The 27,029-nt window shown below is 44.0% G+C and overlaps 3 protein-coding genes across 3 annotated transcripts; 2 read left to right on the plus strand and 1 right to left on the minus strand.

The window, feature by feature from the left end:
* Window positions 1-2,108: 2,108 nt before the first annotated feature.
* Window positions 2,109-10,654, minus strand: actr2a (actin related protein 2a). Its single transcript, XM_047043520.1, has 9 exons — window positions 10,514-10,654; window positions 8,491-8,601; window positions 6,822-7,037; window positions 6,024-6,096; window positions 5,319-5,455; window positions 4,964-5,113; window positions 3,389-3,534; window positions 3,012-3,144; window positions 2,109-2,459 (listed from the first exon to the last, which is right to left on the minus strand). Exons 1-9 carry the CDS (start codon window positions 10,559-10,561, stop codon window positions 2,289-2,291), a joined length of 1,185 nt encoding a protein of 394 aa, XP_046899476.1. The 5' UTR covers window positions 10,562-10,654; the 3' UTR covers window positions 2,109-2,288.
* A 627-nt stretch (window positions 10,655-11,281) lies between these two features.
* LOC124483201 (ras-related protein ORAB-1-like) lies at window positions 11,282-14,797 on the plus strand. Its single transcript, XM_047043521.1, has 6 exons — window positions 11,282-11,467; window positions 12,316-12,388; window positions 12,475-12,570; window positions 12,677-12,772; window positions 13,009-13,140; window positions 13,311-14,797. The coding sequence occupies exons 1-6, from the start codon at window positions 11,454-11,456 to the stop codon at window positions 13,506-13,508; spliced, it is 609 nt and encodes a 202-aa protein (XP_046899477.1). The 5' UTR covers window positions 11,282-11,453; the 3' UTR covers window positions 13,509-14,797.
* Window positions 14,798-19,459: 4,662 nt separating this feature from the next.
* Window positions 19,460-26,556, plus strand: LOC124483634 (SERTA domain-containing protein 2-like). The gene is made up of 2 exons (XM_047044157.1): window positions 19,460-19,919; window positions 24,538-26,556. Exon 2 carries the CDS (start codon window positions 24,542-24,544, stop codon window positions 25,565-25,567), a length of 1,026 nt encoding a protein of 341 aa, XP_046900113.1. The 5' UTR covers window positions 19,460-19,919; window positions 24,538-24,541; the 3' UTR covers window positions 25,568-26,556.
* The last annotated feature ends 473 nt before the right edge of the window (window positions 26,557-27,029 follow it).

The raw sequence follows: 27,029 nt of genomic DNA on the forward strand, positions 1-27,029 counted from the left end.
CTGTAGATGTGGTGAAAACCTTTGTGGTGTGACAAAACTAAAACGAGACTCTCTGTCCTAAATGTAGAGCATTCAGTGAAAACCCAACTTGGCACTTCATTCCAAGAACACAGTGATGGAGCATTATGTTATGGGGATGTCTCTGCCCACCTGTTATGATAGATGGGAAGACAAATGGAGTGATGTAGAGAAGATCTTTGAAGGACAACCTGCTGCCAGCTTTAACTAGGATAGTGGTGCACCTTTTAGCATGACAAGCCATGGCACCCTGCCAAAACAACACTGGATAGGCTAGGGACCTAAACAGTAAATGCCCTAGAATGGCCCAATTAAAACTCCTACTAAAAATGTAATGAAGAAGTTGTGGCAAGATTGCTATGATAAAATATTGCCAAATGTAGGTTTCCAATTTGTACAAACCTATCTCAACACCCAAGCATTTCAGGTGGGTGATTCATGTTTAAGTTTGGTATTTTTTGTCCTTCTACTAGATGTATTCCCTTAAAAGTGTGGAGTATGGTGTGTGTTTATGATTGGGAAAATCCTTATGTAAATGTATAAATCCCTGAGGTTCTCAAGGCACTGTACAAGTATGTGAATGTAATTCATGTCCCTCCCCCAATTCAGTCTTATTTGGGAACACTGTCGACGACAATGTCACAAGTATTTATGGTGACCACATGTTCCCGTCTGAAAGACAGAGCACCACCAGGTACTTATAAATCACTTTGCTTTATTTAAATCAGCGGTAGGCAGTTACAGTATGAACAGAAACAAAAATAAAATCAAAAACTAAAAGGAAACAACCAAAATAAGATCCAGCTACAATAACTGCACTTAGCACTGGATGACCGTTTTGCTGAGAAATGTAGACAGATATATTGTGTATGAAGTGCGGCCGATATACATATGAGAACCAATACGAAAAAACGTAAATACCAGCTTTTACGCGGTCTTCATGTCTACTGACACCAAATTCTTATTATTACAAATATTTCAATACCCCACAACAAACCCCCTTTCCCATTTTTACCCAAGACCCACAAATTAAATCTTCAATAGTGCCTGAGACCAGAGAAGAATTCCTGTTGGTCTCAGAATAATGACTTCCTTTTAAAAACCGGATATGGTTTCCTTTTGCTCTTAGCAACTGATCTGAGACATGTGGTTTTGTTTTCCTCATAATTGTTAAGGATGTGGATATGATAGAGAAGATCTGCATCTAGATCAGTCACTAAGGGCAGAAAGTAACCTAAACCTTCAAACGACTTGTTTGTCCAATAACCATCACGGTGTCCTTTATGCAACCCATCCTCACTCTTTAATTGAGAGAGCAATGGGGAATAATGCACTGCAAATAAACAAAACAAAAAGTAACATACAAACAATACAGTCCAACAGAAAGAAGGCAAAACATATCCTCCAAAAACAGAAAGCAAGTCGGCAAAGTATGTGAACAAAACTTAAAAGAAAAGATGACCAGTCCCCTGCTGGAATTTAACACATGACAGATTATGCCATCAATGGAATGAAATGCCTTTTATATCGTGAGGGAATGGCAACTTATTTGTAATTATCTTTTCCTTCTTCATCAAGCTCTGTGTGATCCATGGTGGCTGATTGGATTTCATAACCGGATATAGAGGTGAAGGAGATCAGAGAGACCCCAACACTGACCTCTCATGACCTCCTCACAACCTTCATAAAGCATTACTTCAAACTTTAGTCCCCCATCAATGCTTGTGTTGGATCAATCAGATCAATTTTTTGGGGGAAAACAGAGTACCCGTCAAATAAAGGAGCATCAAGAGGAGTAAGCAAACATCCTGACAAAAAAAATAAAAAAGGACAAATATAGGTGTTAGGGAAGATTTACAAAATGGGGCGGGACTGCCTCGACAAGGGCCCGTAAATCCTAAATTCCCAACAACACAGGGCATTTGATACCCTTTACAAATGGATCGCTAATAATTCCTGGGATCACTGTTTGACTCAATAAAGTAGGCAGGCGATTAAAACTATTCCCAGGTGAGTTGTTGGCACTCAACCCCGAACCCCCACCCCCCAAGCCCTCCACCCAACCCCACCTTTCAACCCAAACAACCCGCCCCCCGCCCACCCCCCCTCCACACACAAACACCTCCCTCACTGAACGGCGGCCATAAAAAAAAAAGGCTGAGTGAAACTAGGAAAAAGGTTGTGAGTGGCTGTGGAGAGGAATGGAGTGACCAGTGGATGTCAGGTGGAGGTAGGAGAGGTGGGGCTGAGCCACCTCTGGAGGGGACACTTTATCTGACGGTGACTCCCAACTTCTCCAGCACGCGCATCCCCTTCTCCTGGTACTCTTCTCGCGTCAGCCAGAAGTTGTCCTTGTCTTTCATGATGTCTGCCAGCACAGCCCCGCCCAGGAACACCATGTGCTTGCGCCGAGGGGGGTCCTCAATCCGGATCTTGAATTTCTGCGAGGAGACGGAAAATAAAACGGGCGGTGTGTTAAGAGGAGGAGGAGAAAATGTCTATTAGTCCACCCCCTCTCCCTCTTACTAAAAATAGGTGCTAGATTGTCTTATAATTACAGGTTAGAAAGCCATCTCCCTGAACTAGAAGAAGGCCTTTCGTTGCAGATGCTGCAAATGGGCAATCATGGTGCCAAATCGAGTAAGAAGCGTCTTGGGGTGCCAGGAAAGCGGACAATGAGACATTATGTTTTCATCTCGTTGTCAAGCGCATGATTTAAAAAACGGTCCCATGACAAAGATAGTTACTCCTCACTGTTCGAGGCGAGTTCTTGACTCATAGCCCCCACTTGAGACAACACTGCCTCCTGGTGGCTCATCAAACCACTGCATCACACCCTTTCACAGACTTTCAGCCAAGTGTTCTGACAATCGCTATATACTGCAGACTGTAAATGCAGTACATACTCCGATGTACCTCAAACATGCCATCTTGAGATATACATGAGTAACATGGGTTTGGACAGGCGCTCGTGTTTGCCCTCGCATTCTCACCGAGAGCTTATCGACGTCTCCCTTCAGCACGCGCTCCAGGTACAGCTGTTTGAGCTCGCGCTCCAGTCGAGAGGGCAGGCCGGGGTACATGGTGGAGCCGCCGGACAGAACGATGTGTTTGTAGAACTCAGACCTGACGGAGGAAGCAGAAGAAGAAGGGGTGTTCACAAAACAATGCATCAACCAAAGAAGAATGTATAGGAGGACAAGATAAGAAAAAAGAAAAAGAAGAACAAGATCAGAGCAGAAGCATTGGGGGAGGCGTCGTTATTTCCACAGCCAATCGGAGGGCTGCGATATTTCCACATTAGCAACTGCTGACTTCTCCGACGGTCCAACAGAGGGGAACGGAGGCAGGGAGGTCAATCGCGAGATACCTGGTGTCGATATCGGCCGCCTGGATGGTGTTGAAGAGCAGCTCGGCCACTCCGACGCCCTCCACGTTGATGAGGTGGGGCTGGAACAGGGCCTCGGGGGCCTCAAACCGCTCACCTCCGACCTTTATCAGCCTGCCATCGGGGAGCTGGGGAAAGGAGGTGGACCACAGGGTCAGCCTACACGGCAACATCGCAACCTTACGCCTTCTTTTGCGTTCTCCTGCTTTCTATAAAGTCGATTTGTTTACCTTGAAGAGTAAACCAACACCCCGGTTTCACCTTAGCCCACGCTTTTATATTAGCAAAAAAATGCTTTCAGGTGAAAGGATGTGAGTAAGGCATTTTGTCATGAATATGCTCAAAGTGATTATCTCAATTATCGTACACAACCCTTACTTGTGATGAGGAAACAGTACCCTCAAAATGCACCACTATGTCCTGATTTCTTGTAACATTTTTAACCACTTGGGCCAAAAAGATATAGGATTTTACAACCATATATTTCAAGCAAATAATAATCAAAATCAAGACCAGGATCAATGTGTGGGAGTATTAAACATTAAACATAAGGTTTAAAAAAATAAATAAACATTTACAGGTGAAGTAAGCAAGACTGGTTTTAATGGACAGTGTTGTGGCTACCAAAGACAACTTTGGACTTAATTCCACCAATCTGAAGTGGCTTAAAAGTATGCCGGTAACGTATGTCTACGTTATCTGGCAAACGACAACAGACCAGGTTTGGACAATGGCTAGCTGGCTAGCGATAGTGAGGAGCTAGCCGAACTCTGTGGACGAAGCTCCTGACACAGAAGACCTTTTACAAAGCGTGACGGAACACTGTGGGAGGGGAGCATAAAGGACCCATTGACGGCTCTGAGTCTGGAGACCAGAGAAGGAAACAGAAACCAGTACAGCACGTGGCGTGGGAGTCTGGCCTGCACAGGAAATGATGTCAAGCCCGTGGATGGGCTGGGAGGGGCGGGTTGGGTAGAGCCTTTCTTCCAACGCTACAGTGGTGTTCCTTGTTCCGTCCCGCCTCGGCCCTGCGTCTCTAGACGATTTTGGTCAGGGGGGGGAAACGGGGAGGTGTGCTGGACCTCGCGTACGGAAAATTCCACTCCAATGGTTTACATCTCGGCGACTTGCGGCTCTCTTGCGGTTTACCTCGGAGTCGTGAAGGGATGTGTGCACGTGGTCGGGTATCCTGTGGGCTCCCAGAGCTCGCTGAAGGAGGTCCCTTCCCCACCCCTGGACAATGTGGTCTCCACTCCTCCCCATTTCCATTTTGACCCTCATCGTCAACCCATTGAGCCCAGGAGATGTCAACAGTTAACACCTAAACAAACTGCGTGTCAAGTATGAGGTGGTCCTCACCAGGGGAACAAATTGGAACGGCTACAAAGAGATTTTTTTGACCTCTCAACCTTTCCGAGGCTTCTACTGTAGATAAGTCGAGACAAGAATTTGAAAGTGGAAACCCCCCTTTATCTATGACCACCCCCCTGTTTGATAAGAGGACTGGGGGAGAAACCTAAGCAGTTAGGTGGGAAGGTGTGGGGTGGTGATACTGACCGTGTAGGACTCCACCAGCACGGTGGTCTCCAGGGCCAGCTTCTGCTCCTGCTCGATGTTGTAGCCCACGTAGCACAGCTTCTCCTTCATCATCCTCACCGTCTCAAAGTCAGCCGAATGGTTGAAGGCGTAGCCCCTCAACAACAGCAACTAGAGAGCAGTCGGATAAAAAGCCACAGGTCAGGAAAACTGAAAAGAAAAGGCCTTTCTTTGTGCTGCCTCGAAGAAATGACTAAGTGAAATTTGGTTGTCAGGGTTAGGTTTTAAAATGTTTCCATGTCGTTTTTTTTTTAATGAAACACGTGAAGGGAAGAGTGGCCAAGGAAGCCAAAAGGCGGCGACATTGAAGGCTGACCTTGATGAGGTAGCGTGTGATGTCCCTTCCTGCGATGTCCAGGCGTCTGGTCAAGTGGGGCAGCGAGAACCCTTCATACACGGGGCAGATGTGGGTGACGCCATCGCCGGAGTCCACCACCACACCAGTCAACAGACCTGAAGGACCACAACAACGGCCATGAGTACAACCCTAACCATCTTTCCCCCTTTATTCTGTACGATAACATTCACACAGAGTATTGCTCGGAGCCGATGACCATCGTGCGCAATAACATTCCCTTACACGACACATATTTTCCGTCGCAAAAACCAAGCACGCGTATTTATTATCAAACCGGTCTACTACACGACGATCGTGCACGAGGGGAAAATACGAGGTAGCTATTGGTGACTGCAAATTCTACTCTCGTGTCGCCGGTGAAAGGGTCATACATGAGGGTCACACACAGGCAGACTGTGTTCCTCCTGCAGCTGTGTCAGACAGAACCCCGTGCTGACAGACACGCACTCTAGTCAGCAGAGTCTTGGATCTTGGTAAAGAAAGATCACAACTCAATTGGTTATTTGATGAGGACGGAGGCTGAAGCTTCACTTTGGCTCACTTTGTAGTAGGCTCTTTAATATCTGCTCCACATAACTCAGGAAGGTCGCCTTTTGCGGTCTCCCGATAGGTTACCCGTCTTCCTTTTGGTGGCCTCGTTAGGCTTTCAATTGGTAAACCTACCTTGAGCGTAGAGCGTGAGCACAGCCTGGATGGCAATGTAAACTCCTGAGAACTGGTACGTCTCAAACATCACCTGCGGCAAGACAGAAAAAGTGTGTCAATTCATCGCAAAAAAAAAAAAATCAGTCAACTGCCATGGACACAAAAAGCATACACAAAAGGACAAATAACCCAGAAATCATAAACGTTCCTACAACATCTATTTTATACAGGTTTATAGTCTTTGAATGGGGTTCAAATGGTTGCCCAGGGCACCACGCATTGAGCTCCATATTGACATCCCTCTGAGGTTGGCCTGAATCATTTATAAACAGTGACTGACACCCACAGAGAGCGGTTGCTAGGGCTGTCTTAGTCAGAATACATGGCAGTTTGGAGATGTACCCTCCTAACCTATCTAGTGGGGTTTTGCCTAGTTGGCATCGAGAATGAGTGCAGTGAGTCCTTAATGTACCACACATTTCACTATACCCGTTAAAAGATTAAACACTTTGTAAATAAAAGAATAAATGCAGTGACAGAACACGTTTTAAGTGCCCACTGAGTGGTAAGTATATAGGGGTCATCCACCCAAGACATGGAATCACCGTTTTTGCTGATTCACTATTTAAGCTTCAAAATATCATTTTAGTTTTAGCACTAAAGGGTCTGGCTTGAGGAATTCGAGCGTTCCACAAAGTATTCCCCCCCAGCATGCACACTGATACATTTTGGGATTGCCGGTGCCATGTTCAAATGTCAAAAACCTTCCTCCATTTTGGGACGCTCGCGCCAATAAAAACGGTTCCGCGCGCTCACCTCGATGATCTTCTCCCTGTTCTTAGTGGGGTTCATCGGCGGCTCGGTGAGCAGGATCTTGCAGTTGCGCGAGTCGATGTTGAGCTTCTCGGGGCCAAAGGTGTAGTCCCACAGGTGTTTCATGTCGTCCCAGTTCCTGACGATGCCGTTCTCCATGGGATAGTTCACCTCCAGCATGGAGCGCAGCTCGCTGGCCTCGTCCCCTACCATCAGGTCCTGAAAGGAGCATGCGTCAAAGGTCAAGTTAGCCATAAAGGTTATGGCTTCGAAACGGTCTAAGAGACACAGAGAGTGGGCTGCAGACCGCGCTAGGCTCGACAGATGGATAGAGGATTAGAACACGGGGTTTGTCATGTTTGTACGTGCATCGCCTCAAAATACACTGCGGAACACACTTGACGCAATCCTTCAAAGAGGAACTAGATCCAAGCCTCAAAACTCACATGCCACAATACATGAAAGACTCAGGTCTTTTTGTGAATTGAAGTTAGTCAGCAAACTCAGCAAACTCCTACTTTAGTCCGACACCTCCTCACCTACAGGCAGGTCCCTCGTCTTGTGTTGTGTGGACATTAAGTATGTGATCGGTGTCATGAGGACAGTGGACTGATGCAAAGATTGTAAGGCTGTAAGAAACCATCATGATTTCCTTCTGCAATTACTGCTGTCCAAGCTGCAGCCCAAACTATTTCACATGTTCAAATGTGTTAGTCAAATGTTTAAAAGGAAATACAATTACAACAAATGGTTGGCACGACTGGGCGAGACGAACATAGAAGTAATGGTAATAGAAGTAAGTTAATGCAAAACAATCCACAGAGTAAAGAAAATCCGTTTAATTAGAGAGATGACAAGCTGGCTCCGCTCTGCCTCTAAAGAGCAGACAACAGAGCCTGAGAAACTGAAAAAACTCACACAAGCAAGCACACCCCATTCACACTTACCATCTTTCTGTTATTCTACCTCAACCATAGAGAGAGAGAGAGAGATAGGTGAAAAAAGGTCAAAAGATGGAGGAAGAACAGAGGCGCTGGGTCACCTGTGAAATATGTGGATGTGTGTGTTTGTGAAGCGTGCTCCACCTATTTGGAGATAAATATGCACTTAGCAAGTGAAACGTTTACGTGTAACAATATCCACCTCAAGGTCAGGTGCGAAATCTAGAATAAGTCAACAAATTGTGAAAACATTTCTTGTTCAGCGCGTGTTCCTGAGGACACCAACATTTGTGTCAAATACTTGACACAAATTATGGCTGTAGAAAGAATGATCAAATATAATTGTGAGGTGTATCAGAGTAACATGATGCATTAATCAAGTTGGTCTGAAAAGAAATCAACAGGGCATCTCTGGGTAGATGGTCGTTTTGTAGTCTAGCAGGTTTGTTCCAACATGAGTCCACGGGCAGACATTTGAGCACTTCCCTCCTCGTGGAGTCAGTACTCATGAATTGGGTACGTGTGAAATCAGAGATCAGCAAATTAATGACACTAAAACAATTTCCTTTCAAGGAAAAAATAACCCTGACTGACAGGAATGATGCAAGTAGACTTTAGATAATGGGTGCGAACACACTTTGGTTTTGAACACAGCTGGTTTGTAAGATCTGAAACACACACACACAGACATTTCTTCAAGTAGCCTATAGATGTAGCCTATGGATTCTTACCTTGATTTCAATGTTTCCCACTTTGGCTGTGGAGCGAATGATTGGCCTGCCAACCAACGCAGGGAATATGTGCTCTGGGAAGTTGGAGCCTGCATAGCCGCACTTGACAAACTATGATAGAAGGGAGAGAGACAACCATTAATAAAGTGTGATTGTCTTTGCTGTTTAAACTGCAGCAACCATGCACATTTGGATTGTCTTGGCCTTTGAATTATTTGATTGATTTACGGTTATATGTTAGGTCTACAAAAATATCCATTCCTTCCATCATTGACCAAACATCAGTGAATAAACAAGGAAAGGCAGAGGGAAAATTGCTGTCAACCTTTAGTCTTCATTATAACATCGCCTTTCAGACCCTTGACTCTGTGCCTAGACACATCAATAGTGCAGTAATGCTCCAGTCAAACTGGCCAGAAGTTACAAACCACTTTAAATGGCTGAGTGTCTAAAACTCTTTCAGGAAGGAGGGAGGTACAAAGCAGTGCTATCAGTTCCAAATCAATTCCAGATCTGCTTCATCTGCAGCATATCTGAGGGATTAGGTAAACCATACAACGCTTATATCCTGTATCTTCTAATGTATTGGTTATTAACTGCCTTTTCATATACTCAAATGTTTTAACATGTATATATTACTGCCCAAGAGGTATTGTGGACTTAATTATAAGTTATTAATTTAGTTTTAAAAGGATCAAGTTTAATTTACACAAGGATAAATGTTCGGTCATATCAATTTAGCTATAAATAGCCACCTGGTAGCTGCAAGATTTGAGCAAAAGGATGTAGACAAGACATTATGACAGCCCGTGTAGTTGGTGTCAATTTTGTATCCCAAAGGTGCTGACTATTACAACAAAAATATATATTGAGTTTACGTTTGGTTATTTTTATATTATTATTTGACAAAAGAAACCCCAATTGGAGTTAAAAATGAACCGCGACCGACATATTTATAAGCAATGTTCTGATAACTCCTTACATGGAAGAAAGATTTCTTACTTCCTCACTCTTGAAGTATAAGACATGCGCTCTACGATCTACAGCTTGAGACCACTTCATAGTAGCTCGTAATAGATAACACATGTGTCATATATTTCGCAGAGCAGACATTAAAATAACCCTTGTGTAAAGGTAACATTCTAACAATGTATAGGTTAATCAGATTGTATCCAAGTATTCAATTAAACGCCAAAGATGCTGTCAGACACTTCCTATAAGTTCAAAGGAGGTTCGACGAGGGCGGGGCTATTAAATCGACATCCTTTGTGAACAGTTGCTAGGTATTTATACTATAGGATGTCAGAAGTGTCTGTCGACGTTTTTATTTTAAAAAAATGCATTCGTTCTTTGTGTTCCTTAAAAATGTCTGTCCTTCACGTTGTATTGGTGAGCATTAAGCATGTGGTGACGGGCAAAGGTAGAAGCCTACGAGCTATATAGCTCGTGCTTCCGTTCTGAATAGCCACAAAGATACCACGAAGCCGTCCAGTTAATTCTACAATGTATCGACCATGGCACAATGGTGGCATTTAGGTGGAATTGATGGTGAGAATAGAATATAGTACTGTTTTGGGGGTGCCAACTACGATGGTTTATTTAAGGTATATCATCAGCTAGCCAGCTAGCTAGCAGGCTAACGTTAGCAGATTTCAGTTCGCAATGTCAGCAGGAGATAAAATCTTAATTGACAGCTACCCTTATTTGGATTTACAGTAGTTACAAAACAGTCTGATAGCTAACACTAATATGCATTTGGCCACATTCAACCTAAAACACAAACGCATATACATTCGTAGAGAATGCATAGCTAATTCAGCAGATGAAGCTGACAGACACATTCCTTTGACAACCCACCCAGTCAACACTAGCCACATAAGCTAGCTAGCCAACGATGAAATAGGCTAGTAAGCAATGTTACTTCCTGTTTCTGATCATTCTCATCTTCACTATCAAAATTGGCTGCAGATAAGCCGGTATCCACATATTATCATGACATACTGGGTTCTGCATAGGAACTTACCCCGGTTCCATTGTCGCAAACGACTACTTTTCTTCCCTGGCTGTCCATTTTTACGAATCCTAAAACCAGTAGCCCTCCTCTGCACAACTTTCTTCGTCAAGGCGGAAATCACCACCCGGCACTAAAGCAAAAGAGCTTCTTCCGGAATGTATGACACATGCCCATGTTGCACACCACCTGAGAGTAAAGTAGTGGCAACGCCTTTTTGTACACCTTTATGAATGTCTGCTTTCTTTGCCCAAATTTGATTACAAAAAGTACGCAATTTTGCCATTTCATTTATATATCTTAAATGTTTGTTTCACATTTTAAAACAGATTAGGCCTACTTCGAGGTGTTTTTTAAACAGAAACAGACAGAACATTTACGGTACCCAGTGAGTCAGTGGCGAACTGCTGTTTTTAACTTCTGCAGTCTCTCTATCCTTAAAACGGAGGGGATCAACGTCTTTACCATTTAACAAATAGTGCAATTTGTTTGGACAATTTGCCAACTGTAATACGTTTCTCACAACATATGGTTCCAAAACACTTTCTTATTATCTAACTTATTCCTTAAATATCCAGCAGCTTCTACAAGATACCCTAATTTGGGTTTACGTGTAGTAGGGCTGTGATTCTAAATCACACGATGTGACATTCATGACATTGTACTGACCCTGGCTGGTAAGAGACCAAGACCAAAGCACAGTTTCGTTCGATTGTGTCCCTGTGTAAGGACACTACAATATCCATGATCCTCTAAGTTTGGTATTTCCTGGTGAGCCTGGCAGCCATATTTGATTCGATTATGCTGTTCTCGCTGCGACAACCTAGCAAACTAGTTTAGTTGTTCTAGATTAAAGGCGTTCGTTTTCAGTGGATTATATATATATCAAGGTTATCAACGACAAAGCATAACAGTCCCTGAAGTAATAACTGATAATTGTGTTTAGTCAACGATGAATCCTGAATAGTAAGTGCCACTTTTTGGTGACGATGACAGCTTGGTTTTAGTGTAAGGTTGCTAGCTAGTGTAGCTCGCTAGCGTTTATGTAAAACCAACGTCAGCTGCTTTGTCTTTTTACAAAGATAATGTACACACTTAGCGATAGCAGCCATCTAATGTCATGCTAAATGTAGACCAATTTGACGTAGCCACATTAGAAGTAACGATTTCAGATTACTTTAATGCATTTTTATGTTAATACTTTGACCGATCAGTCGGAATTCGAGTACAAATGTTAGCTAGACCAGCTAGCTAACTACTAGCAAAAGACGCTCCTGTGCTAGCCTAGCATGTCCATAGCTATTGGTAAATCGACTTGCTTTGTTGATGTTTTGCTGTTAGCGGACTAGCCTAGTTTGCCAGCTGTCTGATGAAGTTGTTGACTGCTAACACAACTGGCTAGTCTAGCTAAGCTCAACTAAGTCATGGGTCTAAATAACTTAACATTTCAGGCTATTTAACACCACTACTCTAACTTTTACATCACATACGATAATAAATGTAAAATAAAGTGAGCTAGTTCTTAATCTATGTAGTTTTAGCTAGAAATTAAGCTCCAGGGGTAGAGCTCACTTTGTGACGTATTCGATTGACACACAGATCTCACTAATTTCTTATAATTGGACAGTTACCGTAGAATATAGACTATTTTAGCGAACATGATTAACTACTTTCATAATATATTGCGGTAACCTATTATGTAATACGCATAGAGTATACTTTATCCTGTATTTCTGTTTTAAATTATATTTGTTTGAAATGGTCATGGACACTTGGGTGACGAAATATGTGAATTATCTGCCCTGCTCTTTTAGTGACTATTTATTCAAGCTGCTTCTAATCGGCGATTCTGGCGTTGGAAAGTCATGCCTCCTTTTGCGGTTTGCCGTAAGTACTGCCTTACATGTTGTGTGTGTAACTAGCCTACGAAGTTCCACGAATAGATGAACTCATACTTTCGCTTTCCCCTCCAGGATGACACCTACACAGAGAGCTACATTAGTACTATTGGGGTGGATTTTAAGATAAGGACCATAGAGCTGGACGGGAAGACCATCAAACTTCAAATCGTAAGCAAACAAGGGAGTAGGGCACATTGATTGAGTTGTGTTCCCTTTAAATGACACATTTGGTTGTATTTTGTCTCATGGTGTGACTGATTTCCCTTTTCTTTAGTGGGATACAGCCGGCCAGGAACGGTTCCGCACCATCACATCTAGTTACTACAGAGGAGCACATGGCATTATTGTAGTTTATGATGTCACAGACCAGGTCAGTTGATCCTATTCTTTCTCTCACCCCCTCTCTCCCTTGCTCTCTTTCTCTGGCTATCTCTGTCTCTCTCCCTTCCTCCCTCTCTCTCCATCTGTGACGAGATATTATGATATTTTCCAAATATGTTTAGTAATGTGCATAGTATGCATGTTTACTACTATACATTGTGGATTTAGATGTTTAGGTGCTGAGTTGACATCTCATGTATTTCCCCCTTCATTTGGCGTCTCCAGGAGTCCTTCAACAATGTCAAACAGTGGCTACAGGAGATAGACCGTTATGCCAGTGAGAATGTCAACAAGTTGTTAGTAGGCAACAAATGTGACCTGACGACAAAGAAGGTGGTGGACTACACGACGGCCAAGGTATTGATCAAGCAGGCCGTAGGTGGAGGGGTCAGCATTTCCTGACACTTTTCCTTTGGTCTATTTATCCCTTCATCATCACCTTCCTTCCTTCATTCCTCTCTCTCTCTTTTCCCTCTCACCCTTTCTGGCGTTCTCAATGTCCTTCTTCTCCCCGTGTCCTTCGTCAGGAGTTTGCTGACAACCTGGGGATCCCCTTCCTCGAGACCAGCGCCAAGAGTGCCACTAATGTGGAGCAGGCCTTCATGACCATGGCGGCTGAGATCAAGAAGAGGATGGGCCCCGGTGCCACCGCCGGTGGCTCGGAGAAGTCCAACGTCAAGATCCAAAGCACGCCAGTCAAGACTTCCTCTGGGGGCTGCTGCTGAAGCCTCAACAACCCTAATGCTCTTCCACTCATCCCTCCCTCCTCCCTCCACCAACGCCCCCCACCCCCGCCCCACCACCCTTAACCTATCTCAAAAGTTAGCAAGCTCCACAGGGATAGAAAGAAAGAACAGAAATAGGGTAATAGAAAGTAAGTAAGTGAGAGAGAGGAAGAGGGAGAGAGGGAAGACTGAGTGACCTGGGTTGTAATTGTGTGTGCAGCCACAATACCAGAAAAAAAAGTCCCCCCACCTCCAGACAAGGTCAGCAATAGAACGGTAAGCCCATCCACAACTACATAAACGACTGGGCTTGTTTTGTTTTTTTACATACTAACCACGTACACACACATTCATACATATATACACACACATACATGGATACATATATACGTACAAATAATTCTGGCAACATTTGAATTCAAATTTTAAATGCTTATAAACAAATTATGAATGAAAGTTAAGTAAAACAATAATTTGCCCAACATGCTTCAGGTAGAAAAAGTCATTTTTCTAAGATGGTTATGTATTATTTCACCGTGATCAGCAGCATGACATGGACTGTATATCCTTCCAAGAAGAATTAGTAAGCACTTCAATTGTTAGCACATGCTTAACTAGCATCATGTATGTCGGCCCAACAGATCACTCACATAATGCATCTGAAATGCGCTCATGACGGAAGCCCATTTTGCGCACTGTCATCAGTCCAAATATCTTTTTGAGGGGCGGGGGGGAACATTAATGTCATTTGGTCCAGCGTCACAATGTTGCCCCCAATCGATGTGCCAGTGCCTTGTGTGGCAAGATACAATATGCCTTTGGCGCGCTGTGTGGTTGGCATATCCTTTATGCTTTATAGAATAGACTTACTAGCGACTTGCTCTTATTTCGTAGATGGGTTAATTTATGTGATACAGTAGTAGGAAACATTCCTGTATATATTAGCCAATGTGTTTTTCTTTGTCAGCTGACATCCATGATGCTACATTACCATGGGCTACGTTAGCGGTGTTGAATGCAGTTTGTTTTTTCCTTCGGCTAATGTGTCTCAACCAACAGCACAACAAAGATTCACTATCCAAACAACAACAAAAAAATCAAATCTTCAAACTGTATATATTTATACATATATGTAAGAGTTAACTAATCCTGTAGAGAAGCAAGTGAAATGAATGACATGACAAGTAGCTGGAATTCGTAATCTCCGCACGTGATCTGTGGCTGCGGACATGACATTTTTGTGGCACAATGTCTACTATTAAACAATGAAGGAGATCTTTGATAAACAATGGTCTCATTGGGGTTTCTTTCTATACACATACACACATTCTGAATGCACATTTCTCACATTGCGTAGTTTCTAAATGGAAAGTATTTTTAAACTGCAAGGTACAATGATCTTTGCCCTAGATATAGTCCCCACTAAAGGGTGCTGTTTCCAAGGTTTTTTTAATGTTTTTTTACTGGAACTTTTACTAGCCTGTTCCAACACATCTAAACTAAATGTTATTTTTACCTACAGTAACTTAACATTAATTAGTGGCTCAAACAATTATGAATAGATAACTAGTATACCAATGTTTCACTACACAAAACAAGCCAAGAGTTGTCAAACCATCTGGGAATCAGTTACTGCTGTGTGCCAATAGAGGTCACCATTAGCTCTTGTTGGCCTGCAGGCCTCAACATGTCTCTCATACTGCAGTTGCAGCACTTGAAATCTGACACTGAAGTTTACCTATTACTCAGTTATTCCGTTCCATCATCACACTTTGCAAACATCTTTTGGAAAGTACAGTGACTTTGCCATGTATCATTATTAACTTACTAATATATGAAGGTTTATGTTGAGATTACCATAAAGTGTTGCTGGTGGAAGTTATTGATACCCCCATAATCTGTACTGCATTTTAACCTTTGTGGAATTTGCATTGTAAAACAAACAAGTCTGCATGCCAGATCATCCCGAGATCGGTACACATTGTGTGCCAGTTTGATTAACATCTGGCGCACTCAACAGTGCAGTCGAGGTGGCGTGATGCCCGCTGCTCCAAATGTGCCCTGGTGTTACCCAACAGAGCCCCCTTAGACACAAGCACCCAGACTGAAGAAAAGGCACACTCTTAACTGCTTGGTGTGCTGCTTGTGCCCTCCCCCCACCAGCCCTCCATAATTATGTCAAGCAAGTATAGTGAAAAAAAAAAAAAAGCGATGTGAAGTCAGGTCCTTGTTCACCCACAGTCCTCTCTTTAGGCACAACCCCAATTTGCTTTTAAGTGAAAACAAAACATACATTCAGTCAGTCAGCGCAGACAAAGAGCTAGATGTTTTGGTGTGAGGTTTTAAGGGAGTGAGGGGGCGGAGAGAGGAGGGGTTAGGGAGATGGTTTGGAGCGAGAGGGGAGCGTGTGGGGGGTGGGGGGCAGTAGTTGGGCCTGTTTGCCGGCTTTATTTGTTCTCGGTTGCCGGGCAATGGAAGGGGGAAAGCATCTGTGACAGCTGTAGAGGCTGTAGCCTTTCACCCAATCTACTGAAGAAGCCCTGAAGGTAGAATACTAAAAGAGAAAAGGGAGGGTGAAGAGAAGGAGAAAGCAAAAAGGGGAGCTAGTGAGCCCATGTGTGAAGTTCAGTGAGAAGAGACAATACCCACTTAGCTGAAAAAGCAATCTGAGCTGGGTACATGTTTAAAAAAGATAGTCAAACCCCCATTATGTCAACGGTGACTTGTTCATCCCCTACTCAGCCAAGTAGCTTGTGCACTTGGTTAGAGCGTCGCCCAACAGTTTGTAGTTTAACATCCTCAGATTCTGTTGGAGGTGTCAGGGGGAAGGAGGGAGGGGGGGGGGGGGGGGGAGTGACACTGTGCCAAGTCCAACCAGTGAGAGTGCGCGCTGGCCCAGAAGGGTCCCATTTGGATGCTCGACACCCTCCCGAACAATAGCCAAGTGTGCAGCAAAGCACACAGTAAAGTCCTCTGTGGATGATTCAGTGTTGAGCAGGCTGCTCTGACAACAGCAGTCCGCGATGACTGCGTATGTTCCGGTCACAGTGGACAGCTCGGAGCATTATGCATCAAAACTGTGTTATTGTTCGACACTTTGGCCTAATGCTCAAGCACCCATGAATTTGAATCTGCATGACGAACGACGCCTGACTAATGTGAATGACACCTGTTCTTTTAAAACTAGGCTTCCTACTTATGTTTAATTCACACCTGTTTTTTGTTGTGTTTTTTTTTAGCTGATCTATATAGGTCGAGACAAGCAAACAAAAGAAACCTTACTTCTTGTGGTTCGTGATGGCACGAAGAGTGCTAAATGGTTTGACTTGAGTGTTTACTTAACCTACACATGCATATACATTCCCCCGGAGTAGTTACTCAGCCCGTAAACAAACATAACTCACTCCTGACTGTCACAATAGACTCAGTCATTATCTTGTCCTAGCTAATGCATAGCTAAACGGACTTGTAAAGTCACATCTCTACAGTGCGTCCTAGTTTGTTTTTAACTCAAATAAGTCGTCGTCTGTTTGCGCTGGAGATCTTTAACACTGTATTAAGCTAAGTAGTGAGCTCCAGGGAAAATATTTGTACTGTATTTCATGAACAATACATACTATCTAAATTACGGTCAAGTCTGTTTCGATTTTAATTTGGCTGCTAAACAAAAGACTGTTCTACTTTTAACCTTCATGCCCAACTTTCTAAAGATACACACTTTTATTTTCATTCCTTGGCCTGAATTCACAGCAGTTGCTTTGGTCAAACTAAATCAACAATAGGTGGTAGGACCAGGTAAAAGATAAAGAGAGAAAAAACACAAGGGGATTGATGGATGCTTGTCACACAGGAGCTAGGTTTAAAAAACACAGTCGCTCATTTTCTTATCCTTGTGTGGGCCCTTAAAATGTTCTCCCGGTGCAGGATGGAGAGGAGGGTGGGTGCAGGGGTTCTCAAGAGTTACACTTACATTTAGTCATTTAGCAGACGTTCTTATCCAGAGCGACTTACAGTAAGTATAGGAACATTACCCCCGAGGCATGTGGGGTGAAGTGCCTTGCCCAAGGACACGACATTTGGCCAGGAAATCGAACCGGCAACCTTCTGATTAATAGCCCGATTCCCTAACCTCTCAGCCATCTGACCCACTGAGTTAATTCCAAACCTCCGTGGCTCTTTTTTAATTGGAGTCTACATATCTGTACCAATGGAGGGGGAATTTGGGAAGGGAGCCTGCCTCGATTTCCGTGGCAACGTGATAAATAAAAAGAGTGCTTTGTGCCAGTCGAGCGTTTCTGTGTGGTAGAACAGGCACCAGAGGTCTCTGTGGCAGGGTCTCAAGCATTTACAGTCAAACTAACTCAGGACTTGTCGAAGATCAAACCAGTTCTATCTTGGGGAAATAAATTCACTCATGTTTTAGTCTAAAGTCCCCCCCCCCTCTCCTCATTTTCAGACTATGCTTAATTAAAGTTGCTTCCAGTTGCTTAATAGTACAACAAATCACAATCCACGTCTTTGTTATTGTATCCCCGTTCCTCCAGTCCAGTTGCGTACCACCAAAGTTGTTTTGATTCAATTGCTCTCGGATTGGTCGATTCAGAGGTATCCCCGAGACCTCCATTGATCCCTCAAGCCTATAAAGTCGTTTCCATGCGTAATTACAAGCCACGCGTAACAAGATGTCCATTTCCTGCAGTGGGACCTCTGATTGGGCCTGAGTTATGGTCCTAAAGCCCCTCTGTTCAGTCAGGTCTGTGGGTGGATGGTGAAACATGAGAAGGTGACCATGACCACGCGAGCCCCAGCAGAACTGTCTATCTGAACCGGTGCCAGGCCCAAAAATAGGAGAGAGGCTCTGGCTGTGGCAACCCCAATGCCCTCTCTCAAGACAGAGGATTCAGACCTGGCTGTTGCTTCTTTCCACCAGTGTCTGGCATTGTCACCTCAGCTGGTGTCCTTCACGAATTAGCAGGGGTAATTATCAAAGCACAGTTTGTAAGACAAGTCCAATTGCACAGTAGTTGCAAAAGCTAAACACTTCTGGCCTAGGGATTTGGTGGTACTTTCTTGTTACTCTGCACAAGCAAAACGAACAACCTTTGTCATCAAACTATTTTCCATCCAGCATGACTTAGACCTCAGGGAATTCCCAGCGGTTTCTATCATAAACGGTATTGCACGCTGTATCTTATGGGTTAGGATCTTGTATCTTCTGCCGTATGGGATGCCTCAAGAGCTGTGGATGATGTGTATCCTTGGTCACAGATGGAATCACCACATCTCCTACCTCTGTGAGGGGAATCAGCTGCTGGCTGGTGTTGGAAAATCCACTGCTTTTTATTCCTGCCATCTGGTGGCAATTATGTCATGCTCGGCCTAACTTGGGGGTAACCACCATACTACTGAACAGCTGCCTGAGAATGGAGTAGGATTATCACGTCATTCTTTCCAAACTGAAAAGTGTCCCCATACATTGTTTTTTTTTTATACGTGTAACCAGCCCTATTGAATGGCATTTCATTCTGTATTAGCTTCCATTGTTTCTAAGAAATGTAAAAAAAAAAAAAAAAAAAAAAAAAAACAGCGATATGTTGAATGATTCTGACTAGAGAAATGATATTAGACATGGGATGTCTCCTGATATTAGACATGGGATGTCTCCTGATATTTTGCTGTTTACAAGGCAAGTCTGTCTCCATAGGAGGAAGAATGGACCTTCTTCTATAGCCATGTTCAGTAATGATTTTAGTAAATGAGTTTAAATATCGATTTTGATGCCTGGATTTAGGTGCTACACAGGCATCTTGTAAATGACAATATGGTTATTCTTAAAGCATATAAGGCTTCAAGCTGACAAGGAGAGCTTGATTTTTAATACCAAGATGTCCAAAGTTAAATTGCTTGGATGCTTTGCATATTTGTGGTTGCACACTTGCAGTGGGTGTTGTTGGTAGGATAGCCTACTCGTAAGGAAGCCTTGATGACAAACGATTGTGCTGAATTACATGTTTCATATGTTTGGAAATATACGTTCTAAAGATCTTACACCGATTTCAGATTAAGCAACGAAAGATTCCAAGCAATTTTAATGCTTAAGGAAATATTTTTGTAAGTGAAGAAGAGGCGGATCTTATCGAAGTAAGCACAGTCGGTTGAGAACGTAACTTCACTTTACGTCATACTCAGTGCCTGCTGTTCTGTGAACGGTGGTGGTCGGTGACTGATCTCCTCGGCCTCCGGTAGCTCGCCATTGTGTCAAGATCCGCGACTGTCTGGAGAACACCGAGGATAATGCAAGTGTAGAGCGACAGGAAGAGTTCGATGTCCATCTTTCCTTTCCATATATATGTTCTTGGCGTCACATTGACCCCAATGCCGGATTTGAATCCCTTGCTGGAAGTACATGTGGTAAGTTAATGATTTCACTGCTTGTGCTACTGTTCACTCGAATGAAACATAGTTCGCCATAACGAAATGTTATATATGTTCAGGTCGCCTATATTTGAAGAAGTTAACACATTGGATTTTGTTTCTCAATTAACAAAAATATTTTGTCGCATTTTATCGCTGGGCTGTCTTGAGCATTCGTGTAACTGCACAAGCGCAGCTTTTGTCAGGTTTTACAGATATTGGCCACAATTACACATTATTACACTGTTAAAACATTTTCACACATCTGTGCGCCCGCAGTTTTCTCATTTCGAAACATTTTGTTAAGCATGGCCCCCAGTTCAGAGAGTGAACGTTTGAGTACTTTGTGGCAGGTGGCGGTGATATGGCGCCCCCCCATCACAGCCCATATCTGTGGCGTTTGGCTTTGGAGGTCGGGGGCAGCTGCTCTGACAGGTTTCGAGATGGGTCACCAGCAGTTCATGTTTTGAGATGATTAAGCTTGCCTTCGACAAAAATTCGAAACCGTCCGTTACGACATGCATACTAAGGCAGAAGTTAATAATGGATGTACAAGTGCAGACGGGTATTTGTGTGAATTACTGTATTTGTCTACTCACAGCCTTAGTCATTCCTGTTCACTGGAAGTATTTTTTTTTCTGACGGGGTGACAATGGTGACACCCACGCACACCGTAGTTTCGGTTTTTATAATGGACTCATGTTGGCCTACAACAACGACATGATAACTTGTTGGTGCCATTTAAACAAGGAATAGGAGGGGCCTATCACTAGTGCAACTTTGTTCACTGAGAACTGACGTCCATGTGGGTCTTAGTACAATTGCTACTTTGTGAGCATTATGTAAGGTAAGGCTGGGGGATGTTTTTTTCCCTCACATTTAAGACTTAACAATATGTCATAGTTGTAAGATATTGACAGACTTGTTGACAGTATTGCAGTATGAGTCGTCTTTTTTATGAGCCATGGATTCTGGAAGCGAAAGTATAAGGCTGAAAGTTATAGGGAACTTAAAAACCCACAAAAATAAAGGTTTACATAAGCCTATGTATGCATTCTCAAACTATTTGACACGCCTTACAGCAAAACAACTGTGGATCCTGCATTCTAACAGGAACTATTGACTTGAAAAGTGCCTTTTCCTTAGACTTTTGTAAAATTCAATTTTAATCTTTGGAAATATGGCATCTTTTTAACAACCTCAATCATTGTTAATTACTGACATTGTCAATGGAACATTACAAAGATGGCCAAATGACAATATACAGTAACTCTTAGCTAAGGGGAAGGAAAGCCTATTAAAGCATTCACTTTTAGTGACTAAAGTCCACCTTCCTTCAACCTCATGCTGGCTGCCCCAGTTTCCAGTAAACAGTGTTTGTTCCTTTTTTCATTTCTTAAAGACAAGAAAGGAAGTTGACCTAAACATTTCAGCCAAATTGGCTCTGAAAGCCCCTCCTTTCTGCAATCAATCAAACTAACTCACCATCTCCCAAACAAGTCCCAATAAATCAGGTCTACAAGCACCCACTTGCCTGCAGTAGCAACCTGGGCAAACAAAACCTAATGCCAGTCTGCCTGGCTTCTGACTGTGGTTTCTCGCATGACCAAAGCCTAACAGTGATCCTTGTCTTCTTTAACTGGTATGGATTATCCTCTTCCAGGAACCTTGGGGCACATTTAAAACAAAAATAAAATGCTTGCTCAGCCTACATGCAGGTAGTGTGGTAAAACGACTATTAAGCGTTGATGACTAATTCTCAGACTGTGCTGCACGGCTGTGTTCTGCGGGGTGCCACAGTCGCTTCGTAAATGTGCCATAAACAATTTCTTCGTCTTTGATCAAAGAGATCTACAGGCCACCTATTCTTGGTGACAAGGCCTGCAGGGCAAGAGATGGGTGGGGATACGGCGCTCCAACCTCCTTCTGGAGGAGAATCAAATGACACTTCACCGTCGTTCAGAACAGATGAAGCGTGCCAATGGAGCACTCCAGACGGGCTGCGTTAACGGCTGATTGTTGATATGGCGGTGTGTGAGAATGCACACGTTCCAGGGGTTCGAGGGACTTCACACAGGGACATTTGAAAGAGGTGTGCGAGTGCCACTGCTGTAAGCTGGATGAGGCCGAGCGTGGAGATGGGGCAGGGGACTCGCCATGTTGCAGTGATGGTGTTGTAATCGGACACCATTCCTTATTGTTTTGGTCAAAAGAAAGGTATGTGGCCTCCTTAGCTCTGATGCCGCTGCAGCCTTTCGCCCTATGGACAGCCAATGGCTGTCTTAACCTCAATCAGATTTTTCCCTTCTCTCTCTGTATCTGTATCTGTCTCTGTCTCTGTCTCTCTCTTTCTCTCTCTCTCTCTCTCTCTCTCTCTCTCTCTCTCTCTCTCTCTCTCTCTCTCTCTCTCTGTATCACTCTCTCTGTATCACTCTCTCTTTCACGTTCCCATCCTCACTTTCTTTGTTAGCCCTGTCCACTCTATTATCTCCATCCATCCTTCTATCTCCCCACCCATCGCCCATCCTCAGACAGTGTCAGCAGATGGCAACCTCGAAGGGCCCCACGTGTGAAAAGAATGAGTGAGCGGAGCAGTGGAGGGGGTTGGGGGGGGGGGGGGGTGGATGAATAATGCTTTGGGATCGGGGAGGTACATGGAAGATATGTCCCGATTTTTTGTATTTTTGTCAAGACGCCTACCGCTCCTCTCACACGCGCGTGTGGAACTCGCCCTCACCTTCACTTTCATCCCTAAGCTGCGGCACCAGCTATACCAGGCGGAATGGAGAAACAATTTGTTCTTTCTTGTCTCTCTACTCCAGCTCTCCCCCCTCCCCCTCATTCTCTCATCTGTCCATCCTCCCTCCTCCTTCCTTCCCTCCCTCCTTCCCTCCCTCCCTCCCTCCCTCACTGGCTCTCTGGATTCCCAGCTGACCATGTTCGTCATGGTAACAGGCGAGCGTGGATCTTGCCCCGGCAGCGCTTGCACTTCCTGTGTGTGTGTGTGTGTGTGGCCTAGGGGTATTTGGTGTGCCGTGCTCACAGTATTCAGAGTCCAAGATCAGTGTGTGAGTGAGGCTTTTAAATAGTCTCTCTTTCTCTCTCTCTCTCTCACACACACACACACACACACACACACACACGTTCACACTGAGATGTAGGTATGCAGCAGAAGAAAAATAGGCTTAGGAAACAGGAGTCCCGAATCTTGTCTTTTTCTCTGGCTTTCACAATGGCAGCACATTGCCCAACCAGTCAAGAGGCAAACTCTTAACAGCCTGCTCAGTTTGTGCAGTGGGATAGAATTACACATGGCTGAAACAAAGCTCTCCAGGAGAGGTGTGCTCCATCTTAGGTGACAGTTTAGCTTGGCCTAGTGTATGGTCTTGTGGGTTGTGCATCGGAGTATTATCTTTTACTATCTTCACTGTGGATTTCCCTCCTTTCTTTGCCTGAGGACACTTGACACAAAATGAGAGTGATAAATCACAGACAAAATGTGTTAAGTGTTGATTGGGGATGTTAAAAGGCTCCAGGAGGCAAGATGTATGATGTGATGAATGGAATCTTTATGGTGGTTTTTGGAGGAAATAAGATACAATAATCCATTGAGCAATGTTTTCACCTTACGTTAGACAGTCCACCTCTGGCGGCGCTGGTGTCTTTGAATATGCCCATATTTGACCAACAACTTTGAGGCGACGTCCATCGTTTGGACGGAAGCCGAACATTTCCTGTGCTGACATGTGTCCTGTGTTCTGATTGAGTCAAGTGTGTGTGTGTGGGGGGGGGGGGGGGGGGGGGCTGTGTCGGAGTCTGCCACCCACAAAGTCAGCTGACTCCACCTCACACGGGAGCCGGTCAGCTGATGTTCAAACCCACCTATCATCCCCCCCCACCCCCCAACACACACACGCAGTGTCAGCGGCTGTGCCTGCTCGACAGTCTCACTTTTTGTCACTTGTGTTGTTGAAGGAAACGGGCCCGACTTCCAGGAAACTTGTATGCCTCGCTATGAGGAACGTTAGATGTTTTAGTTCCACTAAAGCTGTTTTTACCGAAAAGGGCGCGTGAACAAAGGGGCTTTTCTCCTTGAGCTTCGTGTTGAACTGTCAAGATCTCTTTCCTATCAGTTTTCTCGGTAGCGTCTCACTTGTGGAAAACTCTTGAGGTTCCTGTAAATGACAACTTGAAATGTAACTTGACTTATATGCCACGTACTGTCTTATCTAAAGGAACGTTTTGATAATGAAGTGTCAGTATCAGTGACAATATCAATTTCAATAGTTTGTTGGTGTCTGGAAGGCAGCTGTAAATCAGACATGGGGTTAGGTCCTATTTGTCAAATTTAGTTGACTTCACTGTTAATTTCATAACATGAGGCCTTTATTTTTTATTCACATTATCCTGGGATGGCATATTCCCTTCCAGATCCCAATCATAACTTTGATCCAAAAAGTCACAAAAGGGTCAAAACACAAACTTTCCAAATGAGGCAAAATGTACAGCACTGTAGTGTATGTACTGTAGATATATATATTTTCCATTGTTACGAGTAAATGATAATTGTATCAAACTATATATTTGACTGACGATGCTCCTTTCTGGCCCACAGATATATGTTGGGTAACGGTGTGAAGCGCAAACTGGAAGAGGATGAGTTGGAGGACGGCAGGAATGTTCTGGCAGCGGGGGGTGGTGGACAATCTAGGGCGTCCTACACCCTCCAGCGGCAGACCGTCCTCAACATTTCCCTGATGAAGCTGTACGGGCCACGGACAGCGGCCGAACCGGGCCTCAAGCGCCGTGTCCTGATCAACAACATGATCCGCCGCATCCACAACGAGTTCAAGGAGGAGGGCGGCCTGAGGGCGCTGTTCTTCTCTGTGGCGCCCGCCACGCAGAGTGCCGCCATGGAGGAGGACGAAGGCTACCACGAAGCCCCGCACTCGCCCTTCGGCGTCCTCTCCTCATCGCTGCCCGGCCTGTCGCCGCTCGACTCCTGCCTGACCCCGGCCTCGCTCCTCGAGGACGACCCGCCTCTGTTTTTCGCCTTGCCGCCGCCCTCGCCCCACCCCGGCCTCCACCCCCACTCCTCTCCCAGGCCACCGCCCCTGCCGTCGCCCAAAGACAGCTTTGCCTCGGCCTTGGAAGAAATCGAGGAACTGTGTCCGACCTCGTTGACAACCTCCGCTACCTCCCCCTCCCTCCCCTCTCCCTCTGCTCCCTCACAGACTACCCGGGTATTGTCCGTGGGAACAAACATGAAGGATGAGGGGAAAGTCCTGAGCCCTCGGGATCCGAACCCGCTTATGCAGGAGGAAGGCAGCGCTGTGAAAGCCGCCGAGCCCCTTCCACCCAGCAATACAGACACATCGTCCTCCTCTGGGGCCTTCCTCACAGACTTTGCCCTGGACGACATTCTGTTCACGGACATCGACACCTCCATGTATGACTTCAACCTCGGCGGTTCAGCCCCAAACTCCAAAATGGCCCCCGTGGTGACTACAGATGACCTTGTCAAGACCATATCTACCTTTGGTGGGGGAGGGGGGAGTTCGCCCTCCCCTCTGTCCCAAAACCAGACGTTCAAAATGGACCTCGCTGAGCTGGACCACATCATGGAAGTGCTGGTGGGGTCTTGAGTGACAGTTTGATACACCAAAACAAAGGTCACCTTTCAAGGTTACAAAAAAAAGTCCCTCCCCCCTGTACAGTTTTATACTCATGTCCGTAAATTGTAAAAACAAAATATGTCATCATCTTTTCTTTTTTTTTTGGACTACACTGTGCATGCAAAACAACAAGCTTGCTTTCCGGAATGGAAAAACTGATTTTGAATGTATGGAACGCATTTCTTATTACTGTCTGAGTGCCTTGGAGTGTCAGAGTCCCACCATTCTGCTTTCAGTTTCTCAGCGACTTTTGTTTCCACAATGCAAACAAACACAGCTCACTTTGGAAATGCAGTATTTCTAATCGAGCAGTTGCATCCAAAATTCTAGGCTAAGGAGGGTGTTTTTGCATATGCAGTATGCATTATAACCTTGTAGCGCTTCAGTTAAACCAAGACAGTTTTAACGCACTTAATGCACTGCAAGCATGTGCGTAAGGCCGCTTAATATTTGAATTGGTTAATACATTTTGCAATATGGCTTAAATACTTCAATGTTGTCAATTCAACAGGCGAAAGAAATTGGTCATAACTTATATAAAAAAATATTTGATGAATATTTAGTCAGAAATAGATTTTATTAGTTGATACGATGCAAAATGTCAGACTGAATTCTCTTATCTTGATTGTTGAAGTGTTACTTTAACACTGAATGCTGTCGTCTACATTTTATCCATCGATTATTTTAAAAGTTCAGTTATTTAACTGAACTTTTGACACGGTTGTTGTCAGTCTATGCCTTATGTTTTTAATTCATTAGAATTTGATCAAAATAGGATTTCTACACTAGTCTCATTTTTTACAGTTCAGAATTGCCGCCAAGAAATTACAAATGGTTCATAAATTTTATTTGAAGTATTATGAAGTTATTTATTACCTTGCATTTACAGTGTACATATATTTATTCTAACATGACACTAACATTTTTGGGTTGTACAGAACATGGAACGTATTCAGCTAGAAATATAGACAAGCGTATAGTGTGTGTAATGACATGCTGTGGAACATTTTCTTATGTGGGAGAGAAATCAGGAATTCTTGGGCTTTACCGCTGACTTTGAATCTGTGCCTTGTTCTATGCAACATATATTCATTTGTCAAAAAAAATTATGTACAATGTGCATACTACCTTGATGCAATTACACTTTTGTAGTTTTATTTTCTACAATAAATTGAAAAGAAGGAATGTGTGCTGTAGTATTACTCCTGTGGAGGTGCAAATGGAACCACTCTCCCGATCCTTTGATTTAGCCAATATCTGAAGTTCACACTGTACTATGTTACCAAAACATGTATTTCATAGCTCAGTGATAATATTATTTTGAGTATGGTTTAGGGGTGTATGGTCTAACTTTACCACACCACTGAATTTCCCCATGTTGAGTTCCCAGAGGGAATTGTTGCCAACTCCATCTGTGTGTTATGTAGATGTT

Source organism: Hypomesus transpacificus, chromosome 21, assembly GCF_021917145.1.
Source record: "Hypomesus transpacificus isolate Combined female chromosome 21, fHypTra1, whole genome shotgun sequence".
In the NCBI taxonomy this organism is placed as follows: Eukaryota; Metazoa; Chordata; class Actinopteri; order Osmeriformes; family Osmeridae; genus Hypomesus; species Hypomesus transpacificus.